The sequence below is a fragment of the Typha latifolia genome, chromosome 3, assembly GCF_019914945.1.
Source record: "Typha latifolia isolate L0001 chromosome 3, TyphaL0001v2, whole genome shotgun sequence".
NCBI classification, from domain to species: Eukaryota; Viridiplantae; Streptophyta; class Magnoliopsida; order Poales; family Typhaceae; genus Typha; species Typha latifolia.
In genome coordinates, this window is record NC_133088.1 from 14569874 (window position 1) to 14587256 (window position 17383).

The 17383-nt window shown below is 39.1% G+C and overlaps 2 protein-coding genes, 1 long non-coding RNA gene and 1 pseudogene across 5 annotated transcripts; 1 reads left to right on the forward strand and 3 right to left on the reverse strand.

Annotated features, from left to right (window-relative positions):
• Window positions 1-47: 47 nt before the first annotated feature.
• On the reverse strand, window positions 48-2950 carry LOC140783740 (vacuolar-sorting protein BRO1-like). Its single transcript, XM_073130762.1, has 2 exons — window positions 1587-2950; window positions 48-1007 (listed from the first exon to the last, which is right to left on the reverse strand). Exons 1-2 carry the CDS (start codon window positions 2232-2234, stop codon window positions 177-179), a joined length of 1479 nt encoding a protein of 492 aa, XP_072986863.1. The 5' UTR covers window positions 2235-2950; the 3' UTR covers window positions 48-176.
• A 142-nt stretch (window positions 2951-3092) lies between these two features.
• Window positions 3093-8053, reverse strand: LOC140783739 (nucleolar complex protein 2 homolog). Of its 3 annotated transcripts, XR_012108179.1 has the most exons (13): window positions 7847-8037; window positions 7645-7736; window positions 6898-6969; window positions 6286-6810; window positions 5821-6135; window positions 5599-5667; window positions 4869-5198; window positions 4591-4797; window positions 4280-4366; window positions 4113-4207; window positions 3828-3986; window positions 3259-3736; window positions 3093-3148 (listed from the first exon to the last, which is right to left on the reverse strand). XR_012108179.1 is itself a non-coding variant. In XM_073130760.1 (12 exons), exons 1-12 carry the CDS (start codon window positions 7866-7868, stop codon window positions 3406-3408), a joined length of 2304 nt encoding a protein of 767 aa, XP_072986861.1. In that variant the 5' UTR covers window positions 7869-8053; the 3' UTR covers window positions 3093-3405. The 3 variants fall into 3 exon arrangements, 2 of the variants coding, with proteins under 2 accessions (XP_072986861.1, XP_072986862.1); XM_073130760.1 differs by having other exon boundaries at window positions 3093-3736; window positions 7847-8053; XM_073130761.1 differs by having other exon boundaries at window positions 3093-3736; window positions 7645-7733.
• A 252-nt stretch (window positions 8054-8305) lies between these two features.
• LOC140783741 (DNA (cytosine-5)-methyltransferase DRM2-like) lies at window positions 8306-11502 on the forward strand (annotated as a pseudogene).
• A 65-nt stretch (window positions 11503-11567) lies between these two features.
• LOC140783742 (uncharacterized) lies at window positions 11568-12562 on the reverse strand. The gene is made up of 3 exons (XR_012108180.1): window positions 12356-12562; window positions 12065-12170; window positions 11568-11836 (listed from the first exon to the last, which is right to left on the reverse strand). It is a non-coding gene; the product is annotated as an uncharacterized lncRNA (long non-coding RNA).
• Window positions 12563-17383: the final 4821 nt, after the last annotated feature.

A 17383-nucleotide genomic window follows, 5' to 3' on the forward strand; every position in this document is an offset into this window, starting at 1 on the left:
AAGGTGAAGATAAAATTAATATGAATTGATATTAGTACGAGTTAAAATAAAATGTAAAGCACATGAGTGGTCATTATTTACTAATGTGAAATGGATCACCAAGTCTACAATATCAAAGTCTTAACACAGGATATGCATGACGCCATATTACAAGAAATGATACACCGAGATTGACATTACCGATGCCATACATGCCATAAAATTATGGCAATCAATAACACTAATAGCCCTAGAAGGATCATCAAGCGGACATTGGGCGAGATAATCGTCCACGTGGCAAGCGATTGTCTCCGGACCCACCTTAGCTCTTCGAGCTTGGCCAATAACATCTCGTTCTTCCTCTTCATTGCCCTGAGCTGCCTCAGATCATCCACCATGCTAGAAGAAGACCCTCTCCTTAACTGTAGAGCCATCTTCTCCTCCTCCTCCTCCTCCTCCTCCTCCTCCTCCTCCTCCTCCTCCTTATAAACATCCCAAGTTTCACCACCTAGTTCTTGGACGGAATCCGACACGTCCATCTCCTTCGCCTTAACCTTATCCATCTTTTCATACTTGAGTAGGATGAGGTTAGCGAACAGCCTCTCGTTGCTTGGATCCAATACTTCGGCCATGGAAGTGGGCTTGACGAGGGAAGCAGCAGCTGGTAGAGGAGCTAAGGAACTCAGCGGTGGGATACGCATGAGATAAACTCGATCGTTCTCCATCTCAGCCCTCTCTAGATTACGTCTTAGTTTGCTTTCCAGCATAGAGATTGCGTCGAGGACAGCTGCAGTGACCGACTTGGCTGTCATCTTGGCATTGGCGAGGACGTCAATGCCGGTCCTTAGCCAAACTATTTCCTCTGGGATGATTTCCTTTATGTGGAGTTCCAAGGCATGATAGTAGCAAGCTTCTGCGTAGAACTGGGCAGCCTTCAGCTGTACATGAGAGACCCATGACTTCTTAAGGTTGCCTTTGAGTGGCTCAGTGGACAGGGCTGCAGAAACTTCCTCGTAGTAGAGCCCAACCTACAATATATATTACGAATTTAAGAAGCCAGTTTATATATATAGATAGCCATGATCAAACATTGAGCAAGGGACCACTAATATATGACATCTCTTAACACTTCTCTTCGTTGAACTCAATTAACTCCAATTGATTTATGACTCAAAACTTAGGTTTTTTTACGGGTGGTGCATAAGTTTTCTTTATTTATGACTTAACTCACTATTTGTACATAGCTTTCATAGGTTAGTCTTTTTCTAGAAGTATGTTTTAAGTGCGGTCTAATTTTTTTTTAAGGTATTGCATAGGTGCGTTGGACGTGTATAATTTTAAAATATACATATTTTTCTATTAAGAAGGTACGATAAAATTATATAATCATCTTTATCTTCAAATTTAAGACTTATGAACCAAAAGAGATAAGTAGACAACGGACTTAAGATTTAAAGGTATTTGCGTGTAGGTAATGGACTTATATGAGAATATCCATAAACTACCTCCAATTCCAACTTGCGGTCCCACGTGGCCAGCCAATAGAATCCAAACCACCAAAACTACTATATAGCAGTAGTAATAGACCGAGTCAAGAATCACCTCACCTGCCTCGCGACCTTGGAGCACAAGCCCGGCGGCTTCCCGTCGCCGACCACCTTATCGAAGTAGCACTCCTGCGCCTGCGCCAGCATCAGCTTCTCCAGCATCACAGCGCACTCCGCCGTCAGATCCACCGTGGCGCCTTCCACCGCGCCGTTCTCCTTTAACAGCTCGAACACCCCCGCGGCGCACTGGAACGCGTTGCACGCCGCCTTCAAGCCCGCCTCCTCCGCCCGATCCGCCTCGATCGCGATCCGTGAGTGGACCGCCCCGAGGTTGAAGAGCACAGCGGCCATCTCGAGGCGGATCGACGGGTGGGAGCACTTCCTGTGGGGCTTGAAGGCGTCGTGCCAGGTGAAGGGGATGGAAGTGGAGATGGGGAAGTGGAGGTCGATGAGGGCGAGGGCGCGGTAGTAGGCTAGGAGAAGCCTGCGGCGGGATTCGAGGGAGGACGAGGAGGAGGCGTAGGCGGAAGAGGAGGGGGTGAGGGGGTTCTCGAGGGCGGCGCGCATGTCGTCGAGGGCGGCGATGTCATCGGAGGAGCTGTCGGCTATGCGGTCGGAGAAGGTGACGGCGATATGGTACCGGAGGGGGCTATAGAGGTCGATCGGGATCGGCTCCTTCTCCGGGATCAAGAGCATGGACTCCGCCATCGGCGAGGGTTTAGAAAGGGGGATCTACGGCGGCGGCTTTAAGATTAGTGCTTATGCCAGGTCTATCGGATAGGGGGAGGATATCGCGTTTCGATGGGATGGAACTTGGAAGAAGACTTCCAGTCTTCCAGAGCTCCGCCGGTGAGCCAAACGCAGTTAAAAGAGTACGTCTACGTCTCTTTAGTCTTTCCTACGAGCTTATATATTTCACGTTGGTATCTGGTGACAAAGTTTTAATATTTCTATATCCTAATTTTTTTTTCTTTGCGCATTCGTCGACATTTCCGTAGTCAATTCAAGAAAATACTAAAATATACTGACTAGCTGACTCAGATGACGTTGAAAGGGCAAGATGGCAATTAGATATTTGTTTTAGTTGATATGACCTAATTTGGTGACTATATATAGAATTGAATCGTCAAAATGAAGATGGTAGGTCAAACATTGCAAATTATGTAAGAGGATAACTACACCTGAATTTTGAACTATAATATTCATATAGATATATTTAATTGTATAAAATTTCTGAAATGCCTCTTGTAGTAATTATACGTAGATATTTTTAGTTAAAAAATATTACGTAATTTCTTAAAATATCACAAAATATAAATAAATAAGGGTGCCATGTGTCATGATCCCTGTGAGAGTGAGAGAGCTCGCTCTCGATAAGAATAAAAAAAGGAATTAGGTGTGTCCGTCCAGTCACCTAACAACTGCAGAGTAACTAAATTGCAACTTTATCCACAATAGGCATTGTATATTATAGCGAGGTAGAATACCACCAGTGCTATCTTTCTATGAGATGAGCATCACATACCTCCAATCTTGTGATCTTACTAATCATTTTCATTGCATTACTTTTCATCAGATATGCTCTCAATTGGAATTGTTATGCTCCTTATCAGATGACATGCCTGAAGCATGTGAAAGCAGAAGTTTCATCAGTTTCGCAAAGAGCTTTATAAATTAGCTCATGAAAACTAAAAATTAGATTCTCATGTTTAACAAAATTTTCTGTCGAGACCTGCGCCGCATCAACAGTAGCTGTTCATTTACTATGCAAATCTTGACAAATTCTTCTTATCATAAGTTTGCAAGTTAGATGAGGCTCAGGCCGCAACAAATGATTGCCACTCGTTTAGCATTGCAATGGACTTTGAATCCCTCTACCTCAATGATTTGCTACCTTCTTCCCCTTCTTCTTGTGGCGCGTCTTCCGTCTCCTTCTCGAAGACACTTTAGATTGTTCCTTGCCCTCCTGCTTCGGTGAAGTAACTGATTTTTGTTTCTTTCTAGCCTGTTCAGCAGACCTGTTACCTGCTTTGTTGTTGTTGTCTTCCTCTTCCAAAAGAGAGTTATCATCAGCTTTGCCATCTTCGTCGCTATTGGCATCTTCATCATCTGAGCTCAGGACTAGATCCTCCACCACATCCTCATCAGCACCTACATCATGTTGCTCATCATGCTTCCGCTTCTTCTTGCTGTTCTTTTCCTCACTGACTCTGTGTACAAATAGAACTTTAAGCTCTACCTACGATACTAGAAAACGGTAGGAGAAAAATGAGCATCATAGCACACTAGTATTATCCATACTTAGATTTCTTCTTCTCTGGTAGCCAGGATGAACCAAAAACTGCAGCACCTTCTTCAGCATCGTTTTCATCATCTTCATCAGCATCACTTTCGTCATCTTCATCCTTGATTTTTGACAGCTTGCTGCTAAAAGCATAAGATTTTTCTCCCACAAGGATACTGCAAAGAGAGAAGTATTAGTCATCAAAACATGTACTCCTCAGAAAACAGCTAATCCCATAAAAGAAGAGAAAAAGAAAAAGAAAGCGCTGAATAATCATAATTAGAACACAACAAAAGATCAACCTAGTCTCCTCCATTGCATCATTCCTCTGCTGTGCTCTCACACGTAAGCTAGCCACCAATTTCGACAGAGGACTGCATCCACTTTCTTTTTCCTCCTATTGCAAAACCAAATTTAATCAGTTTCACACACTAAAAGTCAGGATGAGAAAATTGAGGAACATGCATGCCTTGAGAAATAATTCTGCAGCAGGATCATTTGGTGAGAATCCAATATTCAGGCGCTTTGTGTTTGTGAACTCAACATTGGCCTCCACCTGGAGTAAAAAACACAAAAACAGACCCATAAGGATACATACCACAACCATTTAGTTTTATTATATACAGCGCTATATGTGCAACTTAGGCTACACATCACAGTTTAACTACTCAGCCCGATTGCTGCCACTCTGCAGCAATCAGGCTATAAGTAGCTGCCAAATGAGCTGCTTCATTTCCTGCACAGTAGCATACATGTTTATATACGGATACTCTATAATACCTGACGAATGAGCTCCTTTATTTCCCTTCTGAACCTGTCAGCTTTAGTGGTCTTGCAAAAGCTTCGCAACCGAACAAGTGGAATAAATGACAGCTCAAAAAAGGCAACTGAATAGCTCCACTGAACTAAGTGTTCAGCAAGTTCTTCAACCACAGAATATATGCACGACTCGTGAAAAGAACGCGTCTTCATTGTAGGTTTATCTACCTGCAACAAGACAATTAGCTAAGAAACCATCTATCAAGTTTCTATAGTTGCATTATGACAAGAAAGTTTACCTGCTTAATGTTGAGCAGATTGACTGCTTTACCAACACCTCTAGCAGGAGGGCTACTTAGTTCTTTCATCTCTAACATATCAAGCAGAAGAGATGACACAGGAATAAAGGTACCAGTGGCTCCAGCAACACGGTTGAGCATTTTTACACATCGCAGACGAAGTGGGAAGTATCTCGCAGTTGGAACCAAACATGCCACTCCATGGATTATCTGAGTAAGCGGATAAGCCAAAGGTCGGAAATCAGCTTCTGTGTTGTAGGCACATATAACCCCACTCCAGAGCTCAAGGCAGAATATGAACTGCCAATCATAAACTTTTTGATATGCCTTCTGCAAAGGAGAAAGGAAGAACATAAGACAACTATCAATTAGTTGGTAATTATTGCTAGAAGTAATGAAAAAGTAAGCATCTTTCTGCATGACTTGTATAGATAACAAGAGGACAGCGTAAAGTGATTGCTGACAAGAAATTGCCAAAAGCATGGGAACCTAACTTCTGATCCCTTCAAAGTGTCCAAATTTTAAAATTTTCACATAATACAATGATTGTGAAACATCTTATCAAACAGGTGCATGGTTGCAAGCAGATTATTTACAGAATGTCATAATGACAAACAAATAAAAGTCTTGACATATGCTAATGGAAATTTTACACTACTCTTTCCTCAATAAAAGATATACAGAAGATGCAGAGTCAGAAAGCATAAGGAAATATGTTAATATGACTCACTGCAACTTGCTCCTTTGTGGGCTTGCTGTTTTCCTTCGGTTTCTTTTCCTTTCTTTTGTCTTTCAGTGCCTTTCAAAAGAAAAAGGAAACAAGAAATAATGAAGGAGAACAAGTAGCAGCAGCCAACAAATCAAACATGTCTATTTGAGAGCACACATGAAATAAATCAATAAATTAAGAATTAAGAAAAGAAGAAAAGATAGAAAACATAAGCTACATTACCTTAGGGCCCCTTTCAGTGAGAGCGCCTCGTAGTACCACTGCCAGTTGACGAATAAAAACAAATGCATGTTGATAAGCAGAAGGTGGGTCAACACCATATAGTTCAGTGACACAATTTCCCAAGAATTGAATATGCCGCAGTTTTGATCTACTAACAGATTTAGCTAGCTTGCAATTCAGAATATAAGCCTTGTATACACCCTTAAGGCACGTATCAAGACAATCAGAACCAATCCGAACACATATATCTCGAAGGAACAGAAATGAAACGACCGGCAGAGCACCTCTTCCAGTGCCCCAAGAGTGCAAAACAACCTGTAGTCAGATAAAACATTGAGATAAAATCAATATAAGACGTATTAGATGTTTGGAGTATATATGTACGTAGGCAAGACAGAAATAGTATGAGCTAACGTACTTAACAGGAGAACAAAACCAAAATAAAGAAAAATCATTGATACATACCTTAACATACTTCCTCAGTAGAGTAGGAAAAGCAGCTAAAAAGACAGCTGATGCCTTAACGCGTTTTAATGTAAATGAGATCATCTGTTCATCAGTCATCTGTGTTAATATATGAAGTGCATTCCCAAGATATAGCCTCATTAAGCTGCCATATTTCTTCCATGTTTTAGTGGTCATCAGTTCCACAATAGTCTCCTTCTTTCCTCCAGAGCTAGGGGCATTTAGTAATCCACGGAGGATACCATCCATTTCATTGAGAACAAAAACCATTACCTTATTGAATACACCACTAGAAATGATCCTAAATTTAGCTTCTGTGTCATTTTCTCCATCATCACCATAATGGCATGCTGTCCGGAAAGCCCGAAGAAGAGATTGAACTGCACCAAGTTTTCCATCTTCTTTGATTGCCTTGCACCATGAATCAACCATTTCAGTTGTAATAACTTTCCTAGGTGGTTTTTCTTCTTTCTCAGTATCAGGTTCAAATTCCACAGCTTCATCCAGATCAGTTCCAGCGTCCTCCTGCACAACATATTCATCTAAGAGGTTGGATTCTGAGTTTATTAAGCTAAAGTGATACTACAAGAAAGATGCAAAATATATACTCACATCAATATCTTCACCATCAAACTCCAAGAGTTCTTTGTCAAACTCTTTTAGATACTGATAGAATTCAGGATGCTGCAAAAAGCAAATTATGTTTGCATAAATAAATCTGACATAGTAAGAAAAATTTTCATTTTTTGGGGTCGGGATGTAACCAGAAAATCCATGAAGCAAAATCATAAAGGTGTAAAAGAAACAATGCCATAGTTATGACAAAACATTTAAACCAACACTGGCAGGAAGCTTGGGCGTTCTTATTTTATTTCTTCCTCTGCAACCCAGTTAACACAACAGATTTAACAAATTCTGCAAAACAAAGATCATAAGGCCGGCTGACCACATAAATACACATTGCCAATACCTGAATTTGTCAAGGTCTGCCTATATGAAGCATAACAAGATATCAGAGGACGATATATCGACAAACTATAATATAATTATCAACATGGCAGGAGCACCATAGTTGGGACTCTTCCATTGATTAGTAAATCTTATGCTGGTGGCCAATTTATGCGTAGCGTTTAATCAGATGTTGTGCTCCTGTCAGGGATAGCAGTTAGAGGATGTTGTTTCCCTCCGAGTGTAGACTTTAGAGCACAACATCCACTACTGTCATCAACCCATCTCAGCACACAAATAAATCTATAGCTACATAATTCCTAAATAATCACAGTAACTCATAACTTCACTGAACTTGTTTTTGCCAGAATACTAAAAGATAGGATAAAAATTAAAACAAGAACAGCCCACCTTTTCTTGCAGCCTTTCCAATTGTTTCACATGCTCTTTAGCTTTACTTCTGGAGCCAGGGACGCTTTCTTCCTCCCCATAGTCGCTTACTTCTAATCCAAAAAAAAAATCATCCCAGTATATATATAAAAAAAAAACTATTTGTGAGCATATATACAAGTGTATAAAACTAGGATAAATTTGGAATAGAGTCGAAGCAAACCCGAGTCCTCGATATCCGACATGATTGGGAGTGTGGATTAGAAAATTTTCGTCGTCCTAACGCAAATAACCAAGAGCGGTGAGCGATATCTTGTTATCTTGCAGGAAGAAAGGGGGAAACAAAAGCTGATGGAGAGGATTCGACACACCGCCGCCTGCAGCCGCTATCGGTGCTCGTCCAGCCCTAGTCAGTGGAAGGAGCCGGCTTACTTGCTTTCGCGGTAGGGGGGTGTTCATGGGCCGGATTCGGGCCGAAAAAATTGGGACTAACTTCGTATCTGGGCCTTGCCCGAGCCAGACCACAAGGCGCTTCGGGCCTTGTGGGTTCGAGCCGGGGCTCTAAAATAGGAAATCCAAGCACGACTTTCGAGCCATCAGAATATAAAATATGAAAATTATCGTTATTTAACGTCTTAAGTTCATAATAAATATGGTATCAAAGTCAGAGGTTATGGGATCAAATCTTATTGTGCCTATCTTAGCCTCAAAATATAAAACTGTATCAGCATGGCATATATCTCGCTGCGCCGTCTCAAAACCCTCAAATGTTCGCTTTACCAAGCACTCGGAATCCAATTCCCTCTCCTTCTTCCTAATTCTATCGTCTAATCTATGGATGGTATATCGTCGTCGTTGTTGTTTGCCGCCACTTTCTTAGAACTTGCATGCGAATGTGTACATTTGGGGAGTTAGAAGTTGAATTAGGGTCCTTGTCGTTTCTCAGGATTGGACCAGTGATAGTTGTGGCGTTGACGATTTTGGATGGGATAGCGACGACGATGCCGGAGAGGAGCAGCAGCCAAAGATCCTCTACTCTCCCAGTTCTTCGGAATGATAATGTGAATAGTTGATCATTTAATCTTGAATGGCCATTTTCTTCTTGTACATTTATGTTCGATTTGTTTAGGGTTCTGAGGTGGCCACTTCTAGTTCGAATTTTATGGCCCATTACGTTCGAAGGAGTTTCTCTAGGGAGATGGTAGCTAAAGCAATGAAGAATAATGATAATTGCAATTAGTCAGTGGTCATTCCTCTTTATAGTAATTTATCTTTGTTTATTGTATCTTATTCTTGGAATTTCTCGAGCAATGCAGAAGGAGATTCGGAAGCCATACTGGAATCACTACTTGCTTATGCAGTATGCATTTGCAATGCAGAATAACTTAAATTCTTCTTCTATTTTTTCCTGCAATTTCTTGTTAATTATATTGCGATGCGAATTCCTCTGATATGGATGACTATGAAGACAAGGTGATTTCCTTGGTTATCTTCTGTAGAAAGTCATTTAATGGCATTTTGGAAGCATTTTGAGTTTGCAAAAGCTTATAAAGTCATCGGCAAGGATCTTCCAGTATCCCTTTGATGTCTTTTGTAGCTTGTTTGATCTGTTTGTTTGGCTGTTCCTCTTTTTTGTTTGAGTTTTAAAATACATGATTAGTTACAAACTTGTTTAAATTCTCCATTATAGGATTTTGGAGAAGAACTCTCGGAGAAAGATATGATATTGACCTTGGTGGAGATGGGCTATAAAAGAGAGGAAGCATCAGCTATTTTTAGATGTGGTATACTTCTCGCATTTAACCACTTCTTATAGCTATCAAATAATTTTCTTATTGCTAAATACTTAATCTTATCAGTTCGTTTTGCAAAATTCATTAGTTGAATGCTTGGTTAGATTAGTGTTAGTTTTTATTCTCTAGTGGAGGTAATTCAGGTAAATTGAGTTGTACCATAGAGGCACTTTTCATTTAGTTGATCTGTTTTGGCTGCAGACTTGCTTTTTAGTTTCCCAACTCCTCACTGCTTGCCTCTCTCAGTCTCTGCTAATAAAACTGCAGTTCATCTGCTTCTGTGAAGTGATCATCTGAAATTTGTGTAGAATTTAGATTCTTTTCTTTAACAAATGAAAAACTTTACACAAGTATTTCTTTGCACTCCTAATCATCCCAAATCCTGTTAGAAATCCATCTTCAGTCTTCAATACTTATGATATTCCTAATATATTTTACCTTGATTTAATTGCTTTCAGGTTCGGGTGCTTCTTTCTCAGTACTAGTGGATTCTATTCATGCTGTGGAGATGGGAGAGGAACTAAAATAATTTATTGCTTCAAGTTCTGTTGAAGATGAGGTAACTGTTGGATATCCAATTTTATCTGACAACTTCACTGTTTAGATTTGCTTATCATCATTCATATTTTGGGAGTCTCAGACCTTTGGAAGCTATAAATGTAACTCTTTAAGAGAGAAGAAAAGGAAAAAACAAAACTACTAAGGAGAAGAAGAACAAAAGAAAACACAGTCAAGTTCAGAGAGACCATGTAAAAAATGTTGATGAGAATGACGATTCAATGATCATTCTCCCAAATCCAATGCTTGGGTTTGGGCTTCCAAATGAGAGAACGTGTGTGATACACAGAAGGCTACCCCGAGGCAGCTATTGGTCCCCCATATTTCTATTACGAGAATGTAGCACTAGCACCAAAAGGACTTTGGAGAACTATCTCTCGATTCCTTTATGATATCAAGCCTGAGTTTGTCGATTCGAAGTACTTCTGTGCTACTGCTCCAAAAAGAGTGTATGTCCGCAACCTCCTGGTAGAGAACAGATTTCCTCTTCTTCCGACTCCAAAAATGATACATGATGCCTTTCCATTAACAACTGGTGGTTAACCAGGGATCCTAGAACACAGTTGAATTGTCTGCAGACATGCGTTGCACGTGCTAAACTTACTGAGAGGATCCAACATCAACTTGCAGCTTCAGATGACCCACCATCCCCAAAGGTTCTATTATATATTCTGAATGAATGTAGGAGATGGAATCTTGAATGGGTTGGGCTGCACAGATTTGCACCCCTCGAACCAGATGAGATAGAATATCTATTAGGCTTTCCAAGAAATCACACAAGAGGGGGTAGCATTAGCAGGACGGAGAGATATTGGTGCCTTGGCTACTCATTCCAGGTGGATACAATGGCATATCACCTATCTGTGCTGAAGGAATTGTTTCCCAATGCCATGACAGTGCTTTCAATCTTCTCTTGCATTGGGGGAGCTGAGGTATCTCTCTACCGTTTGGAGATACAAATGAAGACTGTTGTTTCTTGAGATCTCTGAAACAAATAGAAACATACTCTGAGGCTGGTGGGAGCAAACAAATCAAACAGGGATGCTTGTTGAGATAGCTGATGTGCAGCAAGTCAGAAGTGATGACCTGCAGCAGCTGGTAAACACATATGGTTGTTTCGATCTGGTGATTGGTGGAAGTCAATGCAATAATCTTTCAGGTAGTAATCGCCACACCCATGCTGGACTCGAGGGCGAACAGTCTGCTCTCTTCTACCATTACTATCGCATCCTAGATCTCCTAAACTCTATAATGGGAAGAAAGTAGTGATTTGGGCTGACAGATCTATTACCTGAGACCATCTATGCCATTTTCTTCTTTATACTTTTACCCCAAGAGTATTGCTTTATTTTTGAAAAACTTTGAAATGATACCATACATGTTCTGTTCTTGTATATGATACTTTACAGGCCTCTGTGTGGTTCCAAAGCTGAAATATTTGTCCAGTTTGAACCATTTACATGTAGATGCTAAATGCAGTTAATTTGTGGCCAATTCTTATTGAATGAAATTCTCCAGTGTCTCTAAATTGGTCTGTCTCAGTGCATTACGTGAGAGTTATTTGTCATGAGACCTTCCTCATGAGCAATCATATTCTTGAAAAATGCACATCAATGAACAACCAACTGAATTCACATCCACATACATCTCCAATTAGCTTTCGCAACAAAATTTCACTTGGTAGCTTTCAAGAGAAGAATTAAAGGAAGGAAATTTATCGTTCTATGTAACTATCGATCACCGTAGCCAGTATTTGGAGGAGAGAGCGTGTTGGATGAGTTGTGTATTCCTCAATCTTCTCTGCTGTGCTTCAAAGTAGGAGCTAAAGAATGCCGGATTTTCCTTCAGTAGTTCATTCCACACTGCACGCAATTGCTAAACAAGTCAATTAGCCTCAAGAAGATACAACTTGTTAGATTCCTACAAGATTAGCTACATGCATACTACTCCGAGCATTAACATATAAAATAGTTCAACTAGATAGTCATTAAGATCATTAAAATGCATGTAAAATTAGTGTTGGACTTACTGAAATGGTAGGAAGTACTGATATAAATTCAAAGAAGAAGATGAAGTAGAATTAGTACTACCTGTGATGGTCACAACTGGCTCAATGCTCGCATACTTTGCCAATGCTGCGACAACCGCATCGCGATCCATGTCGAATGTCAAGCATTTCTCTATCAGGTGTTGAACCTACCATCACAAGCAGCAGTTTGCAGGCACTAAGCATCGCAATCAATCGATGAATCTGAATCTACGTCAAATTTTACGTAGAACTGAAGATCTTGCCATTGTTTCCCTTAACATGTTCATCACTGAAAGAACTTAACATGCATGAAAAAGGATTCGAAGGAAGCTAGGAATGGCGTATAAATTACCAAGCGAATGTAGCATCGAGGACGGCATCGAAAGTAATGGCGAAGAGGAGGATAGTGAGAGGAATGGATAGCAGTGCACATCTCTTCTTCCTTCTGGTTTCCAATGGTGAAGGTTGGTAATGGTGCAATGCAAGTGAGCAAGAGTTCTGGTAACAAAGCCTCCTTTGGTATTATTTACGGTGTGCTGTGGATGTGTCTTAAAAGATAGAATTTGGGATATTACTAGCTTGGCATTGGCTGGGAAGAAGGGCTTCGCCCATCAGGAATTTAGGATAAGATCACAAACCTAACCCTGTGATGGTCTCATCTGGACTCGGTTGTGGTCCTCAGAAGAGATCGATCCATGGCTTCATGTGGACCATGAAACATTGAAACTTGGCACAAGATTAGTGGAGGGATTTTTGATCTTGGATTCTAAGATCTAGAAAGAGATAGCCCACTAGTACACCTGGACGTCGAGATGCGTGCTACACAAGCTCCAATCTCAAAGCCCAAGGTGCAACTCATTTTTCTTTCTTCTTTTTTTGTTAAAAAGAAATTTTTATTAATCACAACAAAAAAAAAAAGCTTCAAAATTCGCATGAAGTATTTATAAGATATTACTTCATGTATCCCTATATAAGATTTCATATAGCAAAAAATCTCTAACCCTCCCCTAATTTTGGTAGCGAATTAGCAGCATAATTACTAGCTTTTGAAGCAGTGGAAAAATGAAATAAATAGGAAGGACACGAATATAGTTCCACGGGGCAGCAATATTGCAGTTAATGAAGTTGATAAGGTGTGACTTATTTTTAAATAATTTTTTCCTTGTCTTATAGGCTAGTTCCTTGTTACTTAAATTTCATGTACGCTAATCCCCTAATGATGTGTGGTACTTCAATTTTAATTATTTTCTTTGGAGATATTAGAAGCTAATTAATCATTACAAAAATTTAATCGAATGTTTGAGAATCTATGAACTCACTGTTAGAAGAGATCTTTTTAGTAAAATTAAAAATGTATCACAAGAACTCCTCCTCCCGTGGGAAACATTGTCGAAATTAAGCAGTCAGCAATGAGGATTGGAATCAGGATTTAGAGATGTTAATATATATATATATATATATATATATATATATATATATATGAGATTAGTAATAAGAAACAGTGATACACTAGAACTTGATCTTCTCCAGTTCATTGCATGGCATTATGCTATCCAACTAGACTTTTGCCACCAACTTATAAAACACTCACCAAACTATCAAATTCTCCTTTGTAGTTATGAGAAAAGATTAGCCCCCACCTTCACAGTGGCATTCATACATGGCACAGTGTAGTTGGTGTGAAGCAAGAAGAAAGTCTAATCTTTCAAACTGCCCATGATCCTTCCAAACACTAAAAGTATTAAACTAATTAAGTTACCATCTAACAAGATTTACACAGGAGTGACACCAATGACATACATGATACATATACTGGGCCCAAGCCACTACCACCAATTTGCTGCCCCTCACCAACCCATCATTAGAACTTTTCTGGGAAGGCCATCAAAGGGCAAAAGAGCAACTACCTTAAAAGCTATAAGGCTAGATCTCAGATGGTTCCAATTCATGTCAATGGGTCACATCAGCTTCAATTCTTGAGGCCTAGATAGCCCTAAAGATGAATGAATCAATCATTTGGGCCCAATCAGAAGGGTGTATCCATTATCTCACTTCTCTTCTTCTTTCCACCTCATGTGGTCTTAAGAGTACTGAAACATGGGGCTGTGAGTTATGTGCTTGTGTGTTTTAAGTCCCCACATCTCAATAAACTTTAGTGGTGTCTAAATTTGGTCATCTACAGGTTACTTAGATAAGTAATGTAAGATGTTGATGATGAAAGACAAAATTAATTATGGTAGTTAATTTGAAAATAGAATTTTCTTCCTTTGTCAATATCACTGCTTAGTTTTACTTTGCTTTGCTGAAGTTGAGCTAGTTTAAAACAGTTGGAAATATCCACTATCCACTGTTTTAGTAGAGCACATTAGTCCCATAATTAACTTTCAAGCCTAGGAGTTAACATAATAATATAGTAATCAATAAGTTAATACGGTATTAGAACATAGGTCACGAGTTAATATCCTATCGTGTTAATCTGTTGTTTAAAATGTGAAATATCTATATTTTCAAGTCAAGTAAACATATTAGACCTATCAAAATATCTCAAGCCTAGAAATAAGCGAGAGTGATAGAATATAGAATTTATTATATTCTAATAACTTAAGTTTATAGAGCAAATCTATATTACCCCCTGCTTTGCTTCCTTCTCAAAGGGAATTTGTATACCTAAGGAAAGAAATTCTTCCAGGATGGAAAGATCTCCTCTTGGAAGAGGAAATGATAGGGTGATAGCTTAATGTTTCTCCCCTAGATGAGAGAGCTAGCAAGAGGGCAGTTAATTATTTAAAGCAGTACTAAATGCCATTCATTAAGCCCTGCATACTAGTCAAAAGTACATGCCCAAACTTGAAAGACAGTACATTCTTCATAGGGAAAGGCCACACTAATATACAAAGTAGGCTATATGTGAAAATTTTGAAAGGTTACCATGATCTAGTTCTTAGTATATGCTTTTAGTTTCAATTATATCATGATTGTTCATGATTAATCTCATCTAGAGGTAACATCTTCTCTACCTCTATCCATGCTCATCTCGTCGTCATCGGCAAAAGTCTCTATATTCAATAATTAAAAGAGGTTGCTGTGGAGTCACTTTCAATTCAGAAAATCTAAAAGGTCGGGTCTAGCCCAACATCTTATTATCTATCCGATTCGTTTCCGTATCCGAATTTTGCGGGATGACATAGACTTATTAGAGTTAATCTTCAATCTTAATCATCCATATGAAAGGTAGAACTCAAATGACAGACCTCCTCTTCTTTCCATGACTCATTATTTATTCAATGTGTTAGAAGTCTAGCTATTCTAAGCTATGTAACAAACTTATCAAACTCCTTGACCTTAGGTGAATAATTAGCATGGACTTTTCATTAAAAGAAAAACTATTAAGTACAAGAGGCAACCCTGTAGACCCAACTTGGCCACCTGGCCATCTTCTCCCTTGTACCCTAGAGAAAGAGAGAAAGAGAGAGATAAAGAGAAAGAAAGAGAGCATTGACAAAAAGATTAAAAAAAAGGAAAAGAAGAAAAGAATAAGCAATGAATGGTGTAAACAAGAGACATAGTAGAGAGATGATGGATCATGGATGCACTCCACCCTTTTGTAGAATCTTATTCCCTGTGTCTGTACTTTTCCAATTCACAAGCATACATCCTCCATGTGCCAACCTATCTCCATTATTATTATCCACCTCATTACACTAACCTCACACATGTCCATTATAATTCACTCTTATCATAGATATATATATATACATATAGAGATGACCATGGTGGTAAATCTATCATTTGGATTGGAATATGAATGCCAAGATTGGTCCCCCTCCCAGTAGTGCCTTAAAGCCAACATCCCATGCTTCCAAGGTACATTGCTTCACAACCAACTTGGCCCTTCCTATTTATTGGCTGGACCACTGCATGGCCATCATATGAAATGAAGTGATTAAGGGTAGGCTTAGTTAGTGCTTTGTGAGTTAATTAGCCTAGGATTAGGAACCAACTCGTGTGAAGTGGAAGCTACCATTCTTTTGCTGCTCAGTGGAAAGCTCTTCTTTTCTTTTATGGTAGCCTCCAAATGCACTCCTAGGTTTCCACCTGTTCTTCTACAGTTCTCTCTCTCTCTCTCTCTCTCTCTCTCTGTATGCAAAGTTTTCACCTCTGGCTCTTGTACTATATGTGTATATATATATATATGCATTATATTCTCCAAGTTGGCTAAGAAAATTCCTGGGTGAATGAGTTGTATGAAATCTATGCCAACAACTCTGGCCACTTCACCTGAGGTGGCTCCAATTTGCAGGCACTAAATCAAGCGAGTTGTTTATTGTTGGGTCCCACTTGAAAACGAGATTTGGGTAATTGGATCGAGTGAAAAGTATGTGACTGCCAAAACAGTAGATCCACTGTAGTTCTTAGGGTTGAAACTTTTTTATCTTGGGGATTTTTAAATTATTGAGGTTTTTTATGAATGTAATTGTGGTCAGTTAAATTTGACTAATTACATTTAAAATTTAGTGTTAAATAGTATTTGAAGAAGAAAAAAGTGTTTATAAATTTATTATATAATTGTCACAAAAAACTTCACTTTCAAAATTGCCATTAGATAGTCACTGAAATTATTATATAATTATTTTGTTAGTTAATCTAACTAATCACGATTGAAACACAACTGCGAATCAAATGAAAAATTATTATCCCCTTATATAAATTATTTAAAATAATTTAAAAACTATCAAATATTATATACTTAAGTTTAAGAGAATGAGATATTTTAGTCATTTACATATATCTACTTACTTTAATAGCAATCAATTATGAATATTCTATTAAAAAGCTAATCATCATGGTAATTCTAACATTTTAAAAATTGAACAATGATAATTATGTTAAATAAAAACCTGAATTTTAAAACCTAATTAGAGACTCTTTTAATTTTTCTCAAATAACCCAACACCTCATGAAGCTTTGACCCCCCTACTCCCCTTACCAAGAACTACCCAAAAATACCTCAACAATCCAAATCAAAACTAAGCAATTTGAAGCAGGATTGCATCATGGAGCCATAAAGTATCATGACACATTCATCACGCTTGCCTCATGGTCCATCCATACATCCCTCCCAAGCTCTCATTCTCCCTCTCTTCTCTCTCTTCCTACCACTTTACTTAATTACTTGCCAAAAGGAAACAAAGAGAATGGAGGAGCTCTTTCCACCACCTTTATATTTTACCTTTAGATTTGGTGCATGGTCCCCTCTTTTGGCTCTCTGTTAACGGATCTTTCTCTTTCTCTCTGGATCTTTCTCTCTTAGATCTTTCTTCAGGTCACCGCCATGTGGAGAAGTAGAGTTGTCGGAAGCTAAGAGCAATACTAATGCTTC